Below are 26165 nucleotides of genomic sequence, written 5' to 3'. Positions count from 1 at the left end.
TTGTCTGCCCATGCAGTCTCTTCATAAACCCCTCACACTCACAGGCTATGGTAGACCCAGCTGGGATCTGGAAGACAGAGAGGAATGGGCAGAAGTGAGCTGAGGGTGCTGAGCCTGACATCTGAGTCCTGGATGGAGCTGCGGGACTTCTCTTTTTCATTCTCTTCATGTACTATTATTGTTTGTTGTTGTTATTTTATTTAACACAGAGCCACATGTGGTCCAGGCTGGCCTTAAACTTCCTATTAGACCAGAATGATCTTGAATTCTCAATCCTCCTTTCTCCATCTCCAAGTGCTCCACTATGTCCAGTTTATGTAGTGATGGGTTCAAACCTAGGGGTTTGTGCTTGTCAGACAAGAACTCTACTATCTAAGCTACAGCCCCAGCTCTCTTGCTGTTTTCTTTTTCCTTCCTTCCTTCCTTCCTTCCTTCCTTCCTTCCTTCCTTCCTTCCTTCCTTCCTTCCTTCCTTCCTTTCCTTCTTTCTTTCTTTTTCTTCTTTGTCAGGTTTTTTTCCTGTGTAGCCCAGGCTGGCCTTGAACTATCAGTCCCCCCTTCTCAGCCTCCCAAATACTGTGTGACAGGTGCCTGCCACCATGCATGCCCTACTTGGACATTTCTTAGAAGCAGGTGTGGGGTCTCCCACTCCCAAACCCATGTAGCCAGCTGGGTACCTGCATTATGTAACCAACCAACCACTCTTAAAGAGGAAATGCCCCCATTTTGAAGCCATGGAAACAGAAGCCAGAGGACAGCAAGCAACCGATCCACGTCAGAGCTGGGGACCAGGTGTCTAGGCTCCTGGGAGGAGCCCTTGTCCAAAGCTGGATGGCAGTCATTTCCTTCCTGAAATCAACACCAACCAGAGACAGCAACACAGGGCTTGCCATGCACCCCAGATCCCTTTTCTGGAAAGCTTGTCAGTTGGTTTTGTCCCCTGCCCGGGCCCAGGCTTCCTCTTTGGGGGTAGCACCTGGAAGGGGGCAGGTTTAGTGCCCAGGGCAGAGCACCCAAACTTTCAAGATCTTGTCTTCCCCAGAGGTCAAAGAACCTCAGAGTGTAAGGACCCAGCCAGTGGGGTGCCGGGGAAAGGAAAACCCCAACACCCCTTTCTCCACCCCAAGTCCCAACCTCTCTGTATTTGTTTATTTACCTTGGAAAAGGCCCCAAGGCCCAGGCAGGAAATGGGCCAATTCCAGCAGGCTGAGTTGGGGAACAAGGAGCCACATTGTGTTCCCTGCCCGCGTTCCCCACCCTGGGCCAGCCACAGGAGCCAGGGACAGGAGGCAGCATGGGGGCCCAGGCAGGAAGGAGGCGTGGACCCGATCTGCCAGTGCTCAGAGCCAGCCCTGTGAAAGTGCTTCTGTGTGGGGGTGAGACGGAGGGCTGCTGTGCGCTATACCACGTGGAATGAACCAAGGACGAGGGAGGGGCAGAGAAGGATGGCAGCTGGGAGCAGGCCGATTCCCAGTCACAGGCTAAGGAACCCTGATTCAAGCCCAGGGCGCAGGGAAGAACCCAGCTAACCCGGCACTTACCATCCTTACCCTGGGCCAGCCTACTGCCTACCATCTCCCCACATCTCACCAATGTTCCGTAGTCCTTTCCATCCACTTCAGGGCCGGAGGCTGAACTATGCTGTGGTCACAGCTGGCTAAGGCCTTCGGCTCTGATGTCATTGAGCTTGGAGAATACTGACCTACCCACGACTGTAGATTCCTCTTTCCTGACAAGCCAGTGCCTGTGACCTGTTCATCCATTCATCCATGCATTCATTCATTTACTCATTCATATAACTCATTTGTTCACTTATGCACACATTTATTTCATGCATTCATTCATGTATACATTAACTCATTTTTGTATGTATTTGTTCATGTATTCATTTATAATCATTCATTCATATAATTATGCATTCATTCATTTGGACTTGCATGCAATTCAGGTCTTCCTGTCCATTATACCACAGTCCCTTTCTCTGACTCCTGTCCCCACCATGCACCTCTGCTGACTGCTGACAGCAACTTCCTTCATTCTTTCTGTACTCTGGACTCATTTTTGTTTCCCCTTTTTTTAGAGACGGAGTCTCATGTAGCTCAGGCTGTACTCCAGTTTGCTATGTAGCCAAAGACAGCGTTGGATTCTGATTTCTTGCCTCTGCGCCCCGAGTGCGGGCATTCCAGGCATGCACCATCACGCCTGGCTTCTGTGACACTGAAGAGGGAACCCAGAACTTTGTTACATCAAGCAAGCACACTGCCAACCCAGTTACTTCCTAAATATGGCTCTGACAATGTTATCTTGATTTTTACATTTATTTTTATTATTTTTTTCAAGACAGGGTTTCTCCTGTAGCCCTGGCTGTCCTGGTATTTGCTCTGTAGCCCAGGCTGGCCTCAAACTTAGAGATCCTCCTGCCTCTACCCCCCGATTTCCGGGATTAAAAAATATGCACAACCACCTCCTGGCTCTAATCATGTCATCTTTACCTCTGAAGATTAATAAAAATGGAAGCTGGCGAGTCAGGTGACCTGGATTGAGTTCCCAACACCCCATGTTGGTTCACAACCACCTGTAACTTCAGTTCCAGGGGATCCAGTGCTCTCTTCTAACAAGATGGTCACCAGGCATGCTTGTGGTACACATGCATACACACAGGTAAAATACTCATATATATATACACTCAGAGATTCTCCTGCCTTTGCCTTCCGAGTTCTGAGATTGAAAGCTTGCGTCACTGCCACCACCACCACCTAGCAGACTTAATTTTTTAAAATTCTATAAAACGCCTGGGTTTCCATGCGTGGTTATGGAGTGTCCACAACACCAGCCCCCAAGAATCCTTACTTTCTGCTGTCCATCTGGATCTTCAAGCTCTGGACTATGGCGACATTAAGCTGCTTTGTTCTCCCAGGGACTGAGGTGGGGGGGTCACCCCTCACCCAGTGACCAGGGAGGCATAATCCATAATCTATCCAGCTGGAAGACAGAGCCCATGGACCTTCAGAAATGGGGCCAGGGGCCAGGCTTGTAACCCCAGCACTCGCAGTCATTCACTGGCACAGCCTGAGCTACAAAGTAAAGGCCTGTCTCAAAACTCCAAACAAACAGACAGTCTGGGCTGGCACCTAGTTCGGTTAGTGGAGGGCTTTCCTAGTTTTCCCGAAGCCCTGAGTTCAAATTCCTATAGCACAGAAAATGGGTGTGGTGGTGCTTGTCTATAATCCCAACATCCAGGAGACAGAGGCAGGAGAATCAACAGTTCAAGTCATCCTTGGCTGCATAATAAGTTCTAGCCTAGGCTACATGATACCCTGTATTAAAAAAAAAAAAAAAAAAAAAGACGTGAGTTAATCTATATGGGTGAGTGTACGCCTGTGGAAACCAGCAATGCACAGAGCAACTGACCCATCTCTCAGGACACTAGACACCAGGCTCAAAGGCTGACACACTTCTAGGGTTTTCCAAAATGCTTCTACTTGTTTTAAAAATCAGAAGGAAGAAAATATCATGTGAATTGATTCTTTGGTCAGAAATGTGACACAATGTGTGTGTGTGTGTGTGTGTGTGTGTGTGTGTGTGTGTGTGTGCGCGCGCACGTGCATGTGTGCTTGTGGAGACCAGATGAACGTGTTGAGTGTCTTTTTCTGTTGCTCTCCAATTTTTAAGGGATTTATTGCTATTTTGAGATTAGGCTTTTTGTTGGGGGTGGAAACGGAGCATGCTACAGCATACGGACGGCGGTCAGAGAACAACCATGGGAGCCGGCTCTCCCCGTCCACCGAGTGGGTCCCAGCGAGCGAATCCAGATCATCAGTCTTAGCAGCAACCTTCTTTACTCACTGAGCTATTTTGTTGGCCCATCTCCACCCTGTTTTGCGACAGGGTTTCTCTCTGAACCTGGGGCTCGCCGTTGTGGCTAGGCTGCCTGGTCAAGCTCTGAGTATGTGATAGCCACCACATCATGCTGGCAAGGGTTAAAAGGATCTGCAGCCATGTCTGACTTTCTGGTGGGTACTGGGGATTTGAACTCTGGCCCTCCTCCTTGCACAGCAAGGGTCCTCATCCATTGAGCCATGTCCGCAGCCTTCAGAATACTCATCTTACACTCTTTCCTATTGTTTTGTGTTTACATTTCTCTTTCTGATTTTGCTTGAAGGAGGGGAGACAGAGACACATGCATGGCAGAGCATGCGCTTGGATTTCAGACGACAGCTCAGGGGAGTTGATGCTCTTCTGCCTTGTGGGTTTCGGTGACTGAACTCAGGTCAGGCTTGGTGGCAGGCAGCTCCGCCCACTGAGTCCTTTTAGCTCTGTCCACACCCTTTGATGTACCAGAAATCATCACACACAAGAAAGCATTCTTAGTGCAATTCCTTCATTCCAGCCCTCAGGCACTGAAGATGGAGGATCCCATCTAGTTCAAGGCCAGAGACCCTGTGAAATACATTGTCGCCACCAACAGTCTTGCCACTGAACAAAATGCCAGCTCTTGGAAAGAAAGAAAGAAAGAAAGAAAGAAAGGAAGGAAGGAAGGAAGGAAGAAAGAAAGAAAGATGTTTTGTATTCTTTCAAGTATATACATGTGGAGTGGGAGTAGGTACATGAGCGATGAGGTGCCCTCAGGGTTGAGAAGTATTGGATTCCCCCGGAGCTGGATGTGAACCACCTGGCATGGGTGCTGAGAACTGAAATCTGGTTCTTTGCAAGAGAACCTCTAAGCCACGATCTAGCCCTTCATGGATTCTAGGCAAGTACTGAACCTGTTCTGCTGAGCTATGTCACCAGACCCCCAAACCTATTTCAAGATAAGGTCTCACTGTGTAGCCCAGGCTAGCCTGCAATTCACTATGTAAACCAGGCTAGCCGCCAACTCACAGAGATGGGCCTGTTTCTGCCTCCCAAGTGCTGGGATTAAAAGCACATGCCACCACATCAATCCAATCCCTTTTACTAATTATTTTGAGACAGTGATACTGAGGAAATTGGGGTCCCCTCTTGGGACCAATTTATTATCATTAATAAAAGGATTTAAGCTGGGTGCAGTGGCACATGCCTGTAATCCCAGCACTTGGAAAGGCAGAGGCAGGCAGATCTCTATGAGTTCAAGGCCAGCCTGGTCTACAAATTGAGTCCAGAACAGCCAAGGCTCCACAAACCCTGTCTCAAAAATAATGATGATGATGATGATGATGATGATGATGATAATAATAATAATAATAAGTTAAAGTATTTAAGGGCAGACACAAATGGAAGCTCAAGGATGATTTTATGAGAGTTTTAAAGAAAAACCCCAGGCTGGAGTGTTGGCTCAATTGGTAAGACCACTTGTTGCTAGAATAATGGACTGAACACCTGTGACTCCAGTTCCAGGGGATCCATCACCCTCTTCTGACCCCAGAAGGCATCAGGCACACAGATGTCACACATACATGCAGGCAAACCACTCATACACGTAGATAAATCCACAAGAAAGAGAGACCGCAAGGCAGGTGAACTGAAGATCTCAGCAGCTGCCTTGAGGAAGGAAATTGAGAGGAGAGGGAGAAGGGGTCATGTTGTTTGAGTTAAACCAGCAAGGAGTTCAGCCACATGGTGGACCTGTCCAGGAGGGGAGCTTTGGAGAGAAAATGACAAAGCCCAGAGTTCAGGGAAAGCACACTTAGGCTTTGGGGCCAGCACCCAAAAGCACGGGCAGACCAGAAACAAGAGAGAGAGAGAAATACCCTGTCAGAGTCATGGTGGCTTGTAGGCACTGTGTCAGGGGCAGAAATTCTGGGAAGAAAAAGTGTGAGTCTCATTAAAGGGCTAATTATTCGTCCCACCTCTTCAGAACGGCTTTGGGCGAACCTGCCTTCCTGAGAGTTGGTCCCTTGGCCAGGTGATTGCCAGCCCAGCTGGACTGACTCTTCAGGAGATTACCACTCAAGAGTGGATTTTCACTTTCTTCCAGGGTCTTCGCCTTGATGTGCCTCCAGGTTGACTTACTGCCAGAGCCTCACTGAATTGTCCCATCTGACCTTGAGTTCACTCTGTAGCCCAGACATGGTTTGAAATCTCTATTCTCTTTTGACTTTGCCTCCTGAGCACCTGGGACTACAGGCCTGCACCATCCTGTCTCTGTAGACCCTCACTTTCAGCACTGAGTGTGAATATTTGCTTTATAACCAACTTCCTCCCAGTTCCTTACCACCGCTGCACTGAGCCCTCTCACCACTGTGAAGAGCCTTCACCCTGGACCTAACTTCCCAGGACCTAACTTCCTACTTACATCCTCACCGAGCGGATGCTGCCACCTCCAGACACTTCCCACAATTAACATCATTTCGGGGGCCCACATCAATGTCCAACCTGTTTTTGTGTTTGTTTCTTTCTTTGTTTTCAGTGTGTAACCCTGCCTTGGAATTTCCTATGTAGACCAGGCTGGCCTCAAACTCACGGAGATCCTCCTGCCTCTGCCTCCTGAGTGCTGGGACTAGAGGCGTGCCACCACACCTAGCTCTTTCTTTCTTTGTTCATTTATTTATTTGGGGTGACATACCATGCCTGGGCTAGGAGTGAAGGTCAGAGGACAACTTTCCAGAGTATTTTTTTTTCCTTCCACTATGTGGGTGACCAGGATTGAACTCAGGTCCTCAGGCTTGGATGCAAACCCCTTTACCTACTGAGGTATCACACTCACTGACACACAGACACAGACACATATACAGACACATACACACAGATACACACGACACAAAAAGACATACACAGACATAAACACAGAAGCCCACACAGACTCAGGGACAAAAACACCCAGACACAGTTCAAACATACACAGACACACACACACACACACACACACACACACACACACACACCACCTCCTTTTCCCTCTTTGAGACAGGACCTTGCTGTGTGACTGTAGCTAGCCTTGAAATCAGGCCACTCCTCCTGCCTCTGTGTAAGGAGCTCTGAGATCATGGGGGAAGTCCTGACATGTACTGGGCACGTGGTCACCTGGTACTATCCGCCTCCACGGACCAGGACCTGGTGAATTTGGTCACTAACTTTCCAAGCCCATAACTGCTCGGACTAGATTGGAAAGAACGCAGAAGGGGCTGGGGACAGCAAAGCTCTGGCATCCTAGGGATGGCCTCCTGCAGCTGGCCAGGCAAGGTGGAGGAATCTTTAAGGAAGCCCAGCCAGGCCCTGGCAAATGTTACTGGGATGAGACGAGGCCCTGGCAAAGGCTGGGTGCCCCTCCCACTTGGTTGACCCCCACCCTGGGCCATTTGCCACCCCAAAGAGGACTGGTGTCCTGCAGGAAAGGCTTGCTGATGAACCTCAGGCCTAGGGAGCTACCCTCAGCCTCAGGGAGCGTGGGCATCCCGGGGACCTCGGGCAGCTTAAGGCTTCCCTGCCTGGCTTTTTGAGGCCCCTCTGGGCCGGGAAGGGCTGTGGAAGTTGGCAAGGCCTCTTTCCTCCTCGCTAACTCAGCAGCTGAGACTTTTTTTTTCAGCCGCCTGGGCCGCTGCTGAACTGGATAAATAAGCAGGAGCGTCCAACTTCAACGAAACAGGAGCTCGCTCAAGGCTCAGCTGCACAAAAGCTGCTTTGAGCAGCGGCGGGCGCCTCCCGCCGGGACTGTCGGGGGCTCCCCCAGCCCAGCCAGGCTGCACTTGGCCTTCGTGCTCGCCCACGCCTTTTCCCAGCAGCGCCCCCAGCCTGCCCCAGAAGAGTCTGGTTCTTTGTCCCGGTGCTGGAAGGCGCTCGCCCCTTTAAAAGCTTTCCTTGGCTCTCGGTTGCCCCAGGGGCATCCCACAATCCTGGCTGGGTGCCTCCGCTTTACCCCACCAAAGCCTTCGCTGATGCTTCTCTCCCTCCCTTCCCCCTCCCCCTCCTCCTCCTCTTCCTTCCTTCTCCCTCTTCCTGTCCCCCTCCTCTCCCCTTCTCTCCTCCTTTCTTCCTCCCCCTCCTCTTTCCCTTTTCTTCCCCTTTTTCATTTCCTCTTTCCTTCTCCTCATTCTAGTCTTTCTTCTTGCTGTTTTTCTTTTTTTTTAATCATTTGGAAAAACAGATTTTTTTTAAAAATTTTATTTATTGGAATTTATTCACTTTGTATCCCACCTGTAGCTCCCTTCCTCATCCCCTCTCAATCCCGCCCTTTTTCCCTCTTCTCCTCCCATGCCCCTCCCCCAGTCCACTGATAGGTGAGGTCCTCCTCCACTTCCATCTGACCCTAGCCCATCAGGTCTCATCAGGACTGGCTGCATTGTCTTCCTCTGTGGCCTGGCAAGGCTGCTCCTCCCTCAGGGGAAGGTGATCAAAGAGCCAGCCACTGAGTTCATGTCAGAGACACAAACAGCCCCTGTTTCCCTTACTAGGGAATCCACATGGAGACTGAGCTGCCATGGGCTACATCTGTGCAGGGGTTCTAGGTTATCACCATGCATGGTCCTTGGTTGGAGTATCAGTCTCAGAAAAGACTGCTGGGCCCAGATTTTTTTGGTACTGTTGCTCTCTTTTTGGAGCTCCTGTCCCCTCCACTATCTCTCCTTCTTTCATAAGATTCCCTGCACTCTGCCCAGAGTTTGGCTATGAGTCTCAGCATCTGCTTTGATACCTCTGGTAGAGTCTTTCAGAGGTCTCAGTCGGGTGTGGTGGTGTAAATGCCTGTAGTCCCAGCACTTGGGGAGGCAGAGATCAGCCTGGTCTACAAAGAGAGTTCCAGGACAGCCAGGGCTGTTAGTTACAGAGAAACCCTGTTTCCAAAAACAAAAAGAAACCAAAAAGACAGGCTGACCTCAAATTCCCTATGTAGCTAAGGATAACTGATCCTCCTGCCTCAGCCTGCTGCTGGAATTAGTTGTGTGTCCACGCTGCTCATCTTGAGCACCCTTCCCTTTTCTTTTTTCCCTTTTCATGGCTCCTGATTAAGACTGTGGTTCAGCATGGTGGAGAGTATCACATCTCTGGCTTCTCTTTTCTCCTTACAGATGTTAGCTGGACCATTCTGACTCCCGAAGCCACAGTCCCCACATATGCAGTGAGGGCTACAAACTGCAGGGGGCACAAAGGAGACCCCGCACAGAGTAAGTGCTCAGTTAAAGTCTCCTGTCGACAATCAAGGTGCTGTGGTGCAATCCTTTAATCCCAGCACCTGGGAGGCAGAGGCAGGCAGGTCTCTGAGCTCAAGGCCAGCCTGGTCTACAGAGTGAGTACTATGACAGTCGGGGCTACACAGAGAAACCTTGTCTCAAAAAAAAAAAATTTTTTTTTAAAAGAACAAACAAACAACAAAAAAGAACAAGCCACTTAGTGGCATAGTTGTTTAATCCAACCAGATGGGTCTCTGTGAGTTTGAGGCCAGCCAGGGCTATGCAAGGAGACCCTATCTCCAAACAAACAGATAAAATAAATCTTAAAAAACAACAACAAAAAACCATATCTTTGGGCCAGTGAGATGGCTCATCAGGTAAAGGCACTTATCACCAACATAATTTGATCTCCCAGGCCCACATGGTGAAAGGAGAGAACTCATTCACATAGGTCGTCCTCTGATCTCCACTCTCTCCCCATGTCATGTGCACCCAACCAACACAAATAAATAAATATGTAGATTAACGTCATTCTTCCCATGTCACATGCACCCAATAGACACACACAAATAAACACATTTATAAATAGATTAATGTCACTCTCCCCAAGACATGTACACCCAATACACACACAAATAAATAGAAAGATGATAGAGAGATAGGTAGATAGAAAGATAGAGAGATAAAAAGATAGATAGATAGATAGATAGATAGATAGATAGATAGATAGGTTAAATGTCGGTGCTGTAGAGGTAGGAAAGGTCACAGGAATCCCATGGCGGGAGGAAAGAACTGACTCTGCAGTCTGTCCTCTGGCCTCACACAAGTGCTATCACATCTGATTGCACACACACACAAGTACATTAGATATGTATATGGAAATTTATATGAGATCATGCTTATGTGGTTATATATAATTGATATATGCTAATAAAACATATACAGAGCCAGTGTGGTGCCATATGCCTTCGATCCCAGCACTCAGATACAGAGGCAGGGAGATCCCTGCGAGTTTGAGACCAGCCTAGTCTACATGGTGTGTGAATCAATAACAAATAAATAAATAAGCAAATTTTTTACTTACTCATAGGTAGAAAGCTTCAAGATCCCCTATACTTCAGTTTCCTTATTAAATAACTACAACCAATAATAGGCACCTTGGGGAGATGGCTCAGTGTGGGTAAGAATACTGCTCTGCAGGCAAGAGGACCTGAGTTTAAATATCTAGCACCCACGCTGCTTATGAAATGCAACACAAGTACACACAAACACATACACACCTAAATGCAAACTACTTTATAAAGCATTACGGGAATTAAATGAGATGCAAATTAATTCTTAATAAATGGTGGTTAGGGGCAGTGAGGAGGACTGAGAGGAGGGGAGAGAGAGGGGGCATCCTCATGATATAAACAAAATAATATAAAAATTAAAAAAATAAAACAAATGGTGGTTATACTTAAGCTCTTTACACCCTATATCTGATGTATAACAGTTATTGATACATTGGCCAGTTCTGGTTACTAACAATTTAATTTGCACTATGATATTTGCATTTTAGCTGCAAGATACTTGTTATTCGGACCAAGTGTTGTAATGATTTCACAAGTATATTCATATGCCAGAACTCCAGTTGTTTTCTTAAAATGTGTGTAACTTGGAGACGGATGGGGGGAGAGGAAGGAGGACACCGGGATGCATTAGCCTGGAGAAAACACCACCTGGGGCAAGGAAGGACTCCAAGAATGGCATGAAAAGGCCAAGATAAAAAAATAAGTACCATGGGATTATGGATGAAAGGTAGTCCAGTTGAGGATGATTGTGGTAGATGGCACTGGGTGGGGGCCTGGAGGTAGATGGTGAGGATATTGAGACCATGTAAATGAAATATCTGCCCGGCCCAAGGTAAATAAGTCAATTATAAATCTAAAAGAAAAAAAAAAAAAGATGTGTAACTTGGGGCTGGAGAGATGGCTCAGTGGTTGAGAGCATATTGCTCTTGTAATGGACTCAGTTGTGTTGCCATGTTAGGTTGCTCACAACTATCTGTAACTCCAGTTTCAGGATGCTCTCGTGACCTCTTCTGGTCTCCACAGGCACCTGCACTCATGTGCACATACAGACACATAAATAAAAATAAATCCTAGGGCTGGGCATGGTATTTCTTGCCTTCAATTGTAGCACTTGGGAATCACAGACAGGCAGTTCTCTGTGAGTTCAAGACCAGCCTAGTCTACATTGTGAATTCCAGGCCAGCCAGGGTTAAGCAGTGAGACCCTGTCTCAAAAACAAAAACAAAAACAAAAAACAAAAAACAAAAAACAAAAACAAGCAAACAAACAACCCCAAAACTTTTAGAAAGAAAAACAGATTTGCCATTTATGGTATAATATCAATAATTTCCCTCAATATGGTTTATACTTAGGAGGCAAAGCCAAAATGGAAAAAAAAAAAAAAAAGAAAAGAAAAGGGGGGGAAGGAGGGAGGGATGGAGGAAAGGAGGGAAGGAAGAAGAAAGGAAGGAAGAAGAGATAAAGGAATAAGAATAGGCTAGTGGCATCCTCTTCAACTCCTGATCCTCTGGCTTCCAGCTGTGGAAGATTTTAGTGACAGGCTTGTGTCACCATGCCTGGCTTTTTTTAAATTTTGAGATGCAGGTCACACTGTGTAGCCCTGGCTTTTCTGGAATTTACTATGTAGACCAGGCTGGCTTCAACTTACATTGACCCACCTTCCTCTGCCTCTGAGTGCTGGCATCAGGGATGTGTGCCAGCACAGTCTGCATGCCCAGCTTTTAAGAATATTGGGGCTGGAGAGAGCACCTCAGAGCTTATGCTGCTCTCTCAGGGGACCTGAGTTTGCTTCCCAGCACCCATGTCAAGCATCTCACAGCCACCTGTAACTCCACCTCCTGGGTGTCTGATGTCTTCTTCTGGCTTCTGAGAGTCCTAGCTCTCCTGTGCACATACCCCTATACAGGTATACACACATAAAAAATTAAAAAAAAAACACATCAATAACCATTTGTAAAAAGAAAAAAAGTGTCATTTAGGGCTGGCAAGGTGGCTTATTGGGTCAAAGTGCCTGCTGCCAAGCCTGATGACTTGAGTTCTATCCCCAAAATAGTCACACAGTGGAGAAGAGAACCAAAAAACCTGTAAGTTGACCTTTGACCTGCATTGTGGCATACACACCAGGGCAGGCACATGCTGACACCCCACCCCCATAAATAAAAACATGAAACAAAATTTTAAAATAATCTTAGCCTTTGTTTTAGACAGTTTCTGGGCTGTCCTCAAACTCACAGGAGACCCCTTGCCCCTGCTGAGATTAAAGGCATGTGCCACCACACCTGGATAGCTTTCAAGTGTGTGTGCGTGTGTGTTGGGAGGTTGTGTGTGTGGACGGCGTCAGCTCGTAGAGGTCAGTGAGCAAGCTTGGGCTTGAGCGGGGCTCTGTTGTTTGTTGTGCTGTAAACGAGGCTGGCTGGCCTGCTGGCTTGCGCGGTTCTCCCGTCTTCCTGGAGAATAGTAGGGCTCCAGGTGCTGTCTACCACACCTGGTTTCACGTGGGCCCAGAGACTTGAACTCAGTCCTCACACTCCTCACAATTACAGAGCAAGTGTTTTACCCATTGAGCTGTCTTCCCAGCTTTCTTTAAGCATTTTAATGATCCCTCTCATTCAGACATTCTTTTCACACAATGGCCATTTATAGGCGCCTACTCCAGGCCAGGCGCCAAAGCCTTGTGGGGGTATGGCATGGTGCCTTCCTCCTGAAACCCCCAGGTTTTGTAGGGGAAACAGGCTCCTAGAGCAGCTAGCTGCTCTCTCTAGACTGGGGTGTGGGGTGTGGGTGTGGGGTGGGAGTCATCCTGACAGGCTAATCAGAGCTGAGGTGGGGTCTGGGGATAGTGATTGGTGGTTACAATGCAACAAAGGCCTCTGGGAAGGTTGGGGGCCAGGAGTAGTGAGGGTGGGAATTCAGGACAGAAGGCTGTCCCTTCCCATAGTGGGCCCCCAGCCAAGGCCCCTAGGAAGGCTGGCATCTTCCAGGGAGGTGGAGCTTCCAGGGGCTCCCAGTGGGGTGGGCATTGATGGTGACCTCCCTCCATCCCTGCCCTTCAAATCGTCTCCCTTTCAGCCTGTGCCTGAGGTATTGTTCCTCTTTTGTAAGGAGGGGGATCGGGTAACAAAGCTGGCTGGGTGGGCAGGCAGCCCAAGGGGCCTCTTCTCTTCTCTCCCCAGCAACATCTGCACTGAGGGGCAGGGAATGTCCCATACACGGAACACCTCTGACTTCCCAGGAGCTGGCTGTTGCCATGGTGACAGGCAGGCCTTGCATCCCACAGGCCCCTGGAGTGCCCCCCCACTAGGGCTGCCAGAGTTAGGGCCCCCAACTCTTTTGCATCCTGGAGTGGGAGGCAGGGACATCTCTGCCTCCTAGCTGGCTTTGAGGACTGGGACAACTCCCAGTCATTCTGACAGCTGCCCAGGAGGCAGGGCTGAGCCTTGAGATTAGAAATAAGAGATCCCTGACCGTAGTGCCTGATGTGTTCTGCAAAAAGGAAGGGAAAGATGAACAGAGGGCTCATAGGGTGGGTAAGCACACTGGGAGCCCCCAAGCAGAGTCTGAACTCTCTCCAGAAGAGGTGGAGACTGTCCCTAGGAGGTGATGAGTAAGCCTCCTGTGATAGGTGGAACAGAAGAGGAAAGGCCCTGAGGTATTCATGAAATGAAAGAACAAAACAAAATAGCTTAGAGACTGGAAGACTGAGTGAGGGTAGGTCATGGGATGGGGGTTGGAAAGAGGGGAAGGCGTCACCCTCGGGGATCTTCCTGTCTCCTCCTCCCCAGCAGTGGAAAGAAGAGGTGTGTACCACACCACCTGGTTTTGTTTGTGGGTGCTGGGGGATCCGAACTCAGGTCCTTCTGTTTGCCCAGCAAGTACTGTACCGCCTCAACCATGTCCCCAGCCCTGTGTGTGGGACCTGGAAGCCGTACCCCTGGGAACTCCCAGGGGCTGTATCCGGCACAGGGCTGGCTGCACCTCCACACAGCCCCTTTTCAGAGGTGGAGGGGCGGGTGCGTGCCACTGACAGCATATGTTTTCCTTTGTCCCTCCCTGCTGAGCTCCAGCCTGGCTCTGGGGAGCTGACAGACAGTGGAAAATGACTGCCCCATTTTCTCACTGTGGCCATCAGCACTGTCCCAACTCCTTCCTGAACCCCAGCTCTAACTGTAGTGTATGGGTGTTGGTCAAACTGGAACACTTGGTCATTTGTCTTTCCGTGTGTGTGTGTGTGTGTGTGTGTGTGGCCACTTTAAGTGTGCCTGCCAGCCCTGATCCCTAGGAAGTATGAGCCGGAGTAAATAGCTTCACCTTCAGACTTGTCCAGTGGGCACAGGCTTTCCTGTAAGGCCATCATAAGGGCTGAAAGTTTCACGGTAAAACGCCTGGCTCGGGGGCCAGAAGCCTCTCATCCCAGCACTTGGGAGGTAGAAGCAGGAGCGTGAGAAGTCCAAGGTCACTCTTTGATACATAGTGAGTGTGAGTCCAGCTTGGACCACAGACACAAACAAATGGGGAGTTTGAGAGATGGATCTGGGGCTGAGAGGAGTAGTTGTTTGATTCCCAGCACCCACATGGCGCCTCACAGCTCCAGTTCCAAAGCCCTCTTCGGGCCACTAAGGGCACCAGGCGCACAGTTGGTCTACAGACACACATGCAGGCAGAACAGCCATACACATAGATGAAAAAGTTTACAAACTAAAACAAACAAACGGAGGGGCCAAAGAGATGGCTCAGCATAGAGGCAGTTAACCTCAGCTACGGTAACCGGAGTTCAGTGGGCAGGTCCAACACGGTGGAGGGAGAACTGACTTCCCGTGTTGTCCTCACCTGCGAACAGTTTCGGGAGTGTGCATGTCCGTGCTTGTATGTCTCATACACACATACACAGGTACACAGTCACACCATGCACCCAGACATCCACAAGGCAGGGTATGTGTGCAATAAATGTAACGAACACAAAACAAAACCATCAGAGCGTGGGCTGAGCATGTAGCTCCGTTGGTAGTGTGCTTGCCTAAAATATATGAGGCTCCCTGAGTTCCATTCCTAGAACGAGTGGCGTAAAATGAGGCGGCAGCCCTTACGAGGGAGGCGGATCAGGGGTTCAAGGTGAGCCTGAGGCCCGCCTGGGTTCTGAGACCCTGTCTCAAAAACAAGATCCGCAGAAATACCCTGAGGAGGAGAGCAGCGAGCTTGCCTTGCAGACCTTGAGATGATCCTCGCAGCCGACATTGGGAGGGTACGCACGGCTGTGTTCCCGCTGCATAGGAAAGTAAAGAAACGAGTGGAGGAAGGCTGTCCCAGGACTTCGCTCACACCTCTCCAGCGTGGCAGAGAGGAGCGGCACCTTTAAAGCGCGGCGGGGGCGTGCCCGGGGAGTCTGGCCCGTCCCTGGGCGTGTCTTCGCATCGACCACGCCCCTCGAGGCTCGGCGCTGCGGTGGCTGGCGGCGAAGACCACGCCGGCTCTGGCTGGAGCGGCGGTAGCCGCAGCGGCGGTTCGTCCGAAGGCGCCGCACGCTGCGGGACACACGTGGGCGGCCTGGAGATGGCGCGCGGCCCGCGACGTGGCGCGCAGAGCCCGGGACGCGGGATGGAGCGGCGCGAGTGAGCCCGGGCGGCGGCGCCGCGGGGCGATGGCCGTGCCACCGCTGCTCCGCGGGGCGCTGCTGCTGTGGCAGCTGCTGGCGGCGGGCGGCGAGGCGCTGGAGATCGGCCGCTTCGATCCGGAGCGCGGCCGTGGTCCCGCACCGTGCCAAGCGATGGAGATCCCCATGTGCCGGGGCATCGGCTACAACCTGACCCGCATGCCCAACCTATTGGGCCACACGTCGCAGGGCGAGGCGGCCGCGCAGCTGGCCGAGTTCGCGCCTCTCGTGCAGTACGGCTGCCACAGCCACCTGCGCTTCTTCCTCTGCTCGCTCTACGCCCCGATGTGCACGGACCAGGTCTCCACTCCCATCCCCGCCTGCCGGCCCATGTGCGAGCAGGCTCGCCTGCGCTGCGCCCCCATCATGGAGCAATTCAATTTCGGCTGGCCGGACTCGCTCGACTGCTCCCGGCTCCCCACGCGCAACGACCCGCACGCGCTCTGCATGGAGGCGCCCGAGAACGCTACTGCGGGCCCCACAGAACCTCACAAGGGCCTGGGCATGCTGCCGGTGGCCCCTCGGCCCGCGTGGCCGCCTGGAGATTCGGCCCCAGGTCCCGGCAGCGGTGGCACCTGCGACAACCCGGAGAAGTTCCAGTACGTGGAGAAGAGCCGCTCGTGCGCTCCGCGCTGCGGACCGGGCGTCGAGGTGTTCTGGTCTCGGCGCGACAAGGACTTCGCGCTCGTCTGGATGGCTGTGTGGTCTGCGTTGTGTTTCTTCTCCACGGCCTTCACCGTGTTTACCTTCCTGCTGGAGCCTCACCGATTCCAGTACCCCGAGCGCCCCATAATCTTCCTTTCCATGTGCTACAACGTCTACTCCTTGGCCTTCCTGATCCGAGCGGTGGCAGGTGCGCAGAGTGTGGCCTGCGACCAGGAGGCAGGGGCTCTGTATGTGATCCAGGAGGGTCTGGAAAACACAGGCTGCACCCTGGTCTTCCTATTGCTCTATTACTTTGGTATGGCCAGCTCGCTATGGTGGGTGGTTTTGACTCTCACCTGGTTCCTGGCTGCAGGCAAAAAATGGGGCCATGAGGCCATCGAGGCTCACGGCAGCTACTTTCACATGGCCGCTTGGGGTCTGCCGGCACTCAAGACCATCGTGGTCCTGACTCTGCGGAAGGTGGCTGGGGATGAGCTGACCGGCCTCTGCTATGTAGCCAGCATGGACCCGGCAGCCCTCACCGGCTTTGTGCTGGTACCCCTCTCTTGCTACCTGGTACTGGGCACCAGTTTTCTCCTGACCGGTTTTGTGGCTCTCTTCCATATCCGCAAAATCATGAAGACGGGCGGCACGAACACCGAGAAGTTGGAGAAGCTGATGGTCAAGATCGGAGTCTTCTCCATCCTTTACACAGTGCCGGCCACCTGCGTCATAGTCTGCTATGTTTACGAGCGCCTCAACATGGACTTTTGGCGCCTTCGGGCCACAGAGCAGCCTTGCACGGCTGCCACGGTGCCTGGCGGCCGGAGAGACTGCTCGCTGCCAGGGGGCTCGGTGCCCACTGTGGCTGTGTTCATGCTCAAAATCTTCATGTCCTTGGTGGTGGGCATCACCAGTGGAGTCTGGGTATGGAGTTCCAAGACTTTCCAGACTTGGCAGAGCCTGTGCTACCGAAAAATGGCAGCTGGCCGAGCCCGGGCCAAGGCCTGCCGGGCCACAGGGGGTTATGGCCGTGGTACCCACTGCCACTACAAGGCCCCCACAGTGGTCCTGCACATGACTAAGGCAGACCCCTCTCTGGAGAACCCCACACACCTCTAGGACATAGGCTGGGCTATGGGCTATGGCTGCTTCCTCCTTGCCCTCCCCCTTCGGAGACAGCTGACTAACAGCTGCCCAGCTGTCAAGGTCAGACAAGTGAGACACAGGGGGCTGAGGACTAGGGTGGGGACCCAGTAAGGCTCAGGGCCTTGTCTTTCTTCACAGAGGGAGTGGGCCTAGTTGAGTCCCCAGAGAGTCCTAGGATAAGAAGGGACAGAAGAGGGCAGGGTCCAGTGCGGAGTTTATTTAATGATGTAATTTATTGTGGCATTTCTCTGGAAGCTGTGACTGGAATAAACCCTCGTGTGGCACTGCTGTGTCCTATCTGGGCTGGAAAGAGGGAAGACAAGACAGGAGGGAGAGAAACCTCATAAACAGAGCTGGGGGTGAGAGGTCACGAGGTTCATCAGCTAACCCGTTTTCTGGCTCCCTGTGGAGAAGGAAGTTTCCCCCATAGGGCATCGATGCACTATAGAAATCCTAGACTGTGCTTGAGGTGTGTGTGTGTGTGTGTGTGTGTGAGAGAGAGAGAGAGAGAGAGAGAGAGAGAGAGAGACTAAGACCCATGCCTCTGAAGTGGAATAAGGACACCTTCATGAATACTCCAGCAATCCCTGGGTGTGACATGATTGCCTCCAGCCCTAGCAAGTGTCATCTAGCCTGTTTTGGGGAAACAGGTAAGCTTTTCTTTTTCACACTCTGCTTTGGAAAATAAAGGGGTCAAGGCTGCAAGATAGCTCAGTGGATAAAGGGGCTTGCTGCCAAGACTGAGTTCAATAGCTGGAACACACATGCTGGGAGAACCAACTTGCAAACTGTTTTTTGACCTCCACATTTGCAGTGTAGCACAACTCCCTCCCACTACACAAATAAATAAATGTAATGAGATGTTTCTTATAAAGAAAGTGAGGGGGTGGACTGTTTCCAAGCCATCCCCTCAACTGAGTCTGGAGAACGCCTGTCCGCATTATCTGTGAAGACTGCTGGGAGCTGGGAATGTAGTTCAGTTGACAGTACTTGTCTAGCATGCATGAAGCAATGGGTTCCATCTCTAGCACGGCTTAAAAGAGGCACGGTGTAGCATGTTTGTAATTCAAATACATGAGAAGTAGAGGCAGGAAGATCAAGAATTCAAGATCAGATGTATACCCTCTACCCTGATATATGAGATGCTATTTGGATGAAAAATAAAAATAAAGGGAGAGAGCAGGTCAGATGGCTCAGTAGGTAAAGCTGCTTGACACAAAGTCTAATTTGAGTTCAACCCCTTGAACCTACTTGGTAGGAGAACCAACTCCTACAAACCTTTGATCCCCCACTGAGGTTTTTTTTTTTTGAAAAGAATTATTGCTTAGCAAGTTAGAAACCTTGTCTTAAAAAACAAAACAAAACAGCATTAACATCAATAAAACCGTTCACTAACAACAAAACAAAACAATCTTTGGTAGCTGGAGCCTCAAGTTACCTCTTCCTATTTTGGATGGAGGGGAAGATGGGGCTGCATCCATCTTGGTAGCACAGCCATGGAGCTATTGAGTCAGGGGGAATTGGGTCCCACCTCACCCACTCCAAGCCCCAGAACTCGGGAGACTGACAGCTGTGAGAATAAGGCAGATCTACAGGGATATGAACAGCTGTACTGGGCCAGCAGGCACACGTGTATGGAAGGTTGGGAAAGCACCATGTAAACCTGTGTCCTCGGGAGGCTTAGGCTACTGGGGCCTGCCCCATCCCTGTCTCCTGAGTTACATGTAGTCATCCTGAAAGTCCTGAAAATTCTGTGTGTGCGTGCGTACATGGGCCAGGAAAGAATGTCAGGTGTCTTTATCAGCTCACTGACCCACACCCAGCTTTTCTGTGGGTGCTGGGCATTTCATCTCAGGTCCTTACCTTTGCAAAGCACATGCCGTTGGCCACTGTGCCGTCGTCCCAGACCCACAACCATGATCACTGTGCCTGGATGTATTCTACACGTAGCCAGCCTTGTTGAGTACAGCCCCTTAAAACGATTTTTTTTTCTTGGTTTTTCGAGACAGGGTCTCTCTATGTAGCCCTGGCTGTCCTGGAATTCACTATGTAGACCAGGCTTGCCTCAAACTCAGAGATCTGCCTGCTTCTCCCTCCTGAGTGCTGAGATTAAAGGCGCTCTTCACAATTGGCTGTCTAAAGTTTTAGAAGCTGTTTCTTTAAACCTCAGCTCCAACTTCACGTTTTATCTTGTTGAAATCAAAAACCTCTATTGCATGCAGTTATCTCTGAGAATAATGTATGTGTGCAACCCAAACATGATATGAACTGGATACTTGTTGCACAGAACACTTTTGCTTGGCTGGGTATGGAATCCAGGGCCCGAAGCAGGATAGGCAGGTGGTCTGCAACCAAGCCACACCCTCAGGCTGTCCTAGCAAATTATTTTTAGATTTATTATTTTATACTATATTCTGTCTGCATATGTACCTACATATCAGAAGAGGGCACCAGATCTTATTATACATGGTTGTGAACCACCATATGGTTGCTGGGGATTGAACTCTGGACCTTTGGAAGAACAGCCAGTGCTCTTAACCTCTGAGCCATGTCTCCAGCTTCCTAGGAAATTCTTTATATAGAGAATACCTTCGTTTTCTTCTTTGTAAGGACATTCATTCATCTCTCAGTGTGCACGTATGCTCCAGGCAGATGCTGTGCCATTGTCATTTTCTGAAAAGGTCTAAATTTCCCAGTCCAGCCTTGAACTTCTGATCCTGTTCCCTTGCCCTCTCTACAGGCATGGCTGCCAGTAGCTACTCTAACACTCAGTTGCCATCTGGGTGCCACTAGGCATATCCTGTGGCAAGAAAGGACTTTTGGGTGAGTGAGGTATCCCAGAAGCAGAAAGACACACACGGTATATACTCACTTATAAGTGGATATTAGCCATATAATATAGAATAAACATACTAAAATCTGTATACCTAAAGAAGCTAAGCAAGGAGGAGGACCCTGGGTAAGATGCTCAATCCTCACACAGAAAGGCAAAGGGGATAGCCATCGGAAGAGGGAGAAAACAGAGGACAGGAGCCCACCACAGAGGGCCATTGAAAGACTACTCAGCAAGGTATCATAGGAGATGCTGAGACTCAGCCAGACTTTGGGCAGAGCGCAGGGAATCTTCTGAAAGAATGGGGGATAGGAAGACCTGGAGGGGACAGGACCTCCACAAGGAGAGCAACAGATCAAAAAATTCCAGGCCCAGCAGTCTTTTCTGAGACTGATACTCAACCACGCATGGAGATAACCTAGAACCCCTGGCACAGATGTAGCCCATGGCAGCTCAGTCTCCAAGTGGGTTCCCTCGTAAGGGGAACAGGGCCTGTTTCTGACATGAACTCATGGGTTGGCTCTTTGATCACCTTCCCCTGAGGGGGTGGAAGCTTTACCAGGCCCCACCACAGAAGACTTTGCACAGTCCTGATGAGACCTGATAGGCATCAGATGGAAGGGGAGGAGGACCTCTCCTATCAGTGGACTGGGGGAGGGGCATAGGAGGAAATGAGGGCCGGGTTGGGAGGGAACAAGGTAGGGGGCTACAGCAGGGATACCAGGCGAATAAACTGTAATTTATAAAAATATAAATTTTTAAAGTGAGGGATAAAAAGAACTTTGGGGGAAAGGGTGGAGGCTGGTCACTGGAGGACGGCTCCACTTAGATGTGTCTGGGATATTCACCTGGAACAAGAGTGTGCAGATGTGGGCTGAGTGGCACTCAAGTGAGGATACGGAGCAGGAGTGCAGCTCCCCCAGAGTGGGTAAGCTGACGATGGCGTCTGAGAGGGCTGTTTTCTCCCTTGTGCTCAGTGCCAGCCAGGTTGATGGAAGTCAGCAGCAGAACCTGCAAGCAGGCCTGTGTCTGATTCTGTTCCGGACTGCTTCTGTAGTGTGAGGACCTGGCAAAACCTTTCAATTTCATAGGCAAACTGATGTTCAGCAATGAACTACTCAAACCCACTAACTTAAATTTAAAAAGAAAAGAAAAAGAAAAAGAAAAAGCACAAGACCAAGAAACTGCAGGACGGAACTGCAAAGTGCACACAAATTCACTGTATTGTTCGTGCCAGGGCAGCCCTGCCCACCACTGCCCCACGAGCAAAAAGAAGCCATCAAAGTTGTCTCTTCTTTATAAACACAAGTACATAATGTTTATTTGAAATTCCAATTTATTACAAGTCTACCCTTTACTGCGGCCCTTTCTCCTTTAAGACAATTTAAAAGCCACCATGCAGATGTCACTGCAATGGGGACACCAGCTTTCTGCTAAAACACCAGGTAGGGTAAGAAGCAGGGAGGCAATTGTGCCAGGGATCACCGTGCAAGTGTTAGTGCCCTAACCAAGCCTGCAGGAGGTGGAGGGAAACCTTCCTCAGCCACTGCACTAGGCCAGTACCTAGTCACAGGAAGGCCTTCCTTCAGTCCTGGGAGTGGTGAGCCTCCTGACTGGGCGGGCTTCTTTTTCTTTAAATAGGGAGAGCTGAGGGGCTCACATCTTTCAAATTCAAAATCGATAGTAAAGAAAATTAAACCCTGTCTTGTACTTTTATCAAAATCGGTCATAAAAGGGAAAGCAGACTACAAACTTTTGCCTAAATACAACACAAGGCTAGACTGGCTACGAAGGGCAAGCTGGCCCTCCTCACCTCCTCCCAATGCTGTCCACTGAGGAGATACAGGAGCAAAGAGCACTAAGTCTGCAGAATGGGCCCTGGAGGAACAGGCACCCACAGAACGGTAGAGTGCTGACGGGGCAGAGGGCTCCAACCCTAGATCCTGCTGCCTGCCGGCCTCTTGAGGGGAGTAAAGCGAACATGTATCATAGAAACTGTACTGTACATGTGCCAGAGCAAGATGACAACTATTTTACAAGATGTTCTTTATACAATATCACTGCGGAAACAAGCAACTTTAATAACTACAAAAGTCAATTTAAAAAATTAAACATTTTAACTTCTTCCTGCTCTTCTTCGGCTCCCTAAGGGCTTGTCTGGTTTGTGGGTGGGCTGGGCTCCAACACCCCTCTGGCCAGACCGATCAAAGCCAAGGTCATAGCATGATTAGAAGCAGGACTCCAGTCTCCATGGGAAGTGCCTTAGTTTGCCTTGTTTTTTATGAGGCGATGAGTTGGGTGAGGATGGGGAAGGGTTACCACAATGAAGAGGGCACTCAGGAACAGCTCCAGAAAATGTCCCTCTACTCTGCCACAATCAACTCAAAGCCCACACTGTCCGGCCTTGCTGGTGAGCACAGAATTCTGTATGGCACTCACTGATATGGTCACCTGAGAGGGAGGAGGAAGAGACAGTGTGGACATAAAGAAATAGGACTGTATATAAATATAAATTCAAAATGATCCACACCTCACCCAGCATGGCCAGATGACGCTCCTTCCTACTGTGGAGTAAAGCACCCTCTATGAGAGCAGGGGGCTTGGCACTGGCCATAATGGTGTGGGAGGAGGAGAGGAGAAGGAGGGGAGAGCTCACAGGAGAAGCCACACCTAGGCTTCTCCCAACTCTCAGAACCCAGGGTGAGGCCCAAGTTCTGCTGCTAGCTTTTCTGCGCAGAGTTCACCTGGCCAGTATGATACTCTCCAAGAGCTTGGCTTTGCTTGAAAAAGGCCCCACAGGGAGTTGCAGAAAAAGCCCAAGCTTGGCATGATAGGCATATCCAGATGCCACAGTCACTTCCCCTTTAAGTTCTCCCAGCTTTCTTGCCTCTCCCACACCCCTTGGAGGTCTCCTATCGCCCCTCCTCGGCTCCCTCACTAGGGCCTGCCTCTTTATTTCTTCTGTCTTCGTCCCCTGGACTGTCCAACAGACTCTGAATCACTGTCCCCTTCATCGTCAGCGAGCCTATCAGGAAACTTCCTGCGTTTCCTGCGGACATAGGGATGGCCAGGGAGGTGTTTATGCAGCAGAGCTAGCAGACACTGCTCTGTCTTCTCCATGCAGCTCAGCACGTGGCTGCCGCGGCAGTTGTAAAGCTCTGCATTGGTAAACACTTGCTTCATGTCGGTGAGGAACTCCTGCACAGATCGGTAGTTCCCACACAAGCACTTGTTCTGCATGGTCTGGAAGTCCATGGGATGGTCAATCACATCATAGTAGTCCTCAGCTTCATCTCTGGTCACAGGCTCCCTGTAGGAAAACCTCAAATAAGAAACATGCACAGGCCAGGGCACCACCAGCCCCAGATGTTTGCAGCCATGGATCATCCAACCTCAGAGATGGGTGTGTTCATCTTCTAAGGGCTGTCTCAAAAGTAAGGGGCCAGGGTAGCCTGAGGGGTGGGGCACTCACCGGAAGGGCCAGCTGAAGCGGTACTTCACCAGTTTGTGAAGGACCTCCTCACACTTTTGTAGCTCCAGACTCTGCCTCCTTGAGCTTCGCTTGGTCTGAAGTACCTAGCACCAAAGAAAGCAGAGTGCCAGTAGGACTTGCAGTAAAAGAGCAGACAGGAGACAGACACACACACACTCTCTCTCTCTCTGCTAAAACAAAAAGGGTAAAGTTTCATCACTTTCTTGGGCATCAAAGTTGGGTTATCTTCAAGACGGGTGGTACTCTCAAGTTAGGGATAGTGACTGAAGCAGCAGAGAGCAGACAGCAAGTACCCATCAACAAAACAGAGAGAGTGTGGCTGGAGAGGCCACAGCAACTGGACACTAATCCTGTAAGAGATGGATCCAGGATTATGGGCATAAGCAAGCAATCGCAGAAGGCAAGGCAGCAGCTGACCCTAGCAGGCAGCTTCGTGGGATAGGGTATGCTTAGGAAGAAAAGCAGGAGCTGTAGCTCCCTCCCTCAGTTGGCCACCAGCGGAGGTGGCTAAGGAGATATGGAGTGGGATGCCATTCAAGGCAGCCACAACCGGGTGGAACCCGGGAATTTGGAACTACACACAGTATCGGCAACTTTAAGGACTGTTTCTCTACCTAATGACTTGTTTTATGTCCTCAAGCCCAAACTGATCTGTAAAGACAAGGCGGTTCCTGAGTACTTTCTTCTGTTCTTTCAAGTTCAAGTGAGATTAAAACTAAACTACTAAAATGATACCAGCCGATGAACATAGGGGTGGGGGCAATGTTCTCATAACAACTGTAGTTGAAGCCAAGCAGTTAGTGTTTTGGCATTGCTGGCATTCCCACAGGGAGGCCCACCCCTCTGGGCTCACCAGGGACACATGGATACTATTTTAAAGTTCCTAATGAGCTGCAGGCTGCTGCTAACTACAGGAGACTGTCTACAGGCTAGGCAGGATGCCGGGCATAGCTGCTCCTGGAGGGCCTGCTGCCTAGTCTGCTTAGAGCCCATCCATCTGCTGCCTCAGCCCCCAACCCAAGGGGAGGGGAGGCTCCCACCTGTTGCACTGTGAATTCCTCATGGCAGACTAGAACATAAAAGAATACAAAGACTAGAAGAGGCTAAGTCATTCTTACCAGCTCATCAACTTCTGTGTCATCCTTTGGCCGTGACCTCCTGGCAGAATGTGACTTCTTACCAGGTGGTCGGCCTGGCCTTGCTGCAGGGATGCCGCTCTGCTTGCCTCGGATAGTCTTCCGAGGTCTCACTGAAACAAAACATGGACTCAGAGAAGAGCAACAGAGAGTAGCATGGTGGTAAGGAAGGGCAAGACCACCCAAGCCAACAGGCAGTGACTTTCTGGGGTTGTACTTCTAGCCTGTGTACACTTGGCTCAGTTATATTCAGAACAAGGTCTCTGCAGGACCAGAGGAAACAAGTTTGCTAACATGGCATTATAGCTCTCTTACAGCCCAGGCTTAGCCCAAGAGAATGCACGTACTTCCGTGTACAAGGGAATCTGACCTTGTCTTGTAATTACCAGTTACCCTAAGCTCACTGCCCAGTGCTCTTGCTTACACAATGGGCCACAACATTCTGCAAATCCCAGTTAGGACCTGCTTTCTCACGTTTCTGAAAACCAAGATGTCACTGAAGATACTTCCCTAGGAGCCCTGCCTGGAATCCCTGAGGAGAATAAACTTGAAGGCGCTTACGACTACTCATGACTCTAGCTAACAGGTGCTCAGGGACAGGCGAAACAACATTCCTTGGGATGCCCTTGGGAACATTCTCTGCAAGAATTAGCTCAAGGCCTCTCCTCCACTAGACCATTTTCTATGACCTTCCTGAGTTGGGGGGAGATGACATTTGGGTAGAGAATGTGTTCAGAGAGGCAGACATGTGAGGAACCAATGAATGATGCTTCCCATTCTATTTCTGGACCATGCTTACCCTTCAGGGGCTATTTTAAGGCTTCTAGCTCCAGACAAGGCTCATGAGGAAGGGGAAAAGCTGAAGCTTGGGTGCTAGGCCCGAAATCGCACCAGGGAACCAACATTGGTGGCCTGAAAAGTTGAGGACACCAAGGGCTCTGAAGTACCAAATACTTTCTAGATTCTTCTGGCAGGCAATAACCTTAAAAGCCTAGATACAACAATTGCCTCAATGGAGTAGAGGTGGGAAACAATCAGTAGCATAAAAATAAACAGAATTAACACACCTCTTCACAACCTAGTGAACCAGCAGTCCAGTGTGTGGTA

The 26165-nt window shown here is 50.2% G+C and overlaps 2 protein-coding genes across 2 annotated transcripts in view; one reads left to right on the top strand and one right to left on the bottom strand.

Moving 5' to 3' along the window:
• Positions 1-15584: 15584 nt before the first annotated feature.
• Fzd9 (frizzled class receptor 9) lies at positions 15585-21598 on the top strand. The gene has a single exon (XM_021661786.2). The coding sequence runs from the start codon at positions 15791-15793 to the stop codon at positions 17567-17569; it is 1779 nt and encodes a 592-aa protein (XP_021517461.1). The 5' UTR covers positions 15585-15790; the 3' UTR covers positions 17570-21598.
• Positions 21599-21721: 123 nt separating this feature from the next.
• Baz1b (bromodomain adjacent to zinc finger domain 1B) overlaps positions 21722-26165 on the bottom strand; it is a 59272-nt gene continuing 54828 nt past the window's right edge. The window contains exons 17-19 of the mRNA XM_021661772.2: positions 25041-25171; positions 23902-24005; positions 21722-23739 (exon numbers count right to left, since the gene is read on the bottom strand). Coding sequence (XP_021517447.1) covers positions 23382-23739; positions 23902-24005; positions 25041-25171 — 593 coding nt within the window. The 3' untranslated portion in view covers positions 21722-23381. The remainder of the gene's footprint in view (positions 23740-23901; positions 24006-25040; positions 25172-26165) is intronic.

Source organism: Meriones unguiculatus, chromosome 4 (genome assembly GCF_030254825.1).
Source record: "Meriones unguiculatus strain TT.TT164.6M chromosome 4, Bangor_MerUng_6.1, whole genome shotgun sequence".
NCBI lineage: Eukaryota > Metazoa > Chordata > Mammalia > Rodentia > Muridae > Meriones > Meriones unguiculatus.
Note: the sequence above shows the minus strand (reverse complement) of the source record. Positions and strands in the feature narration are given on the sequence as shown.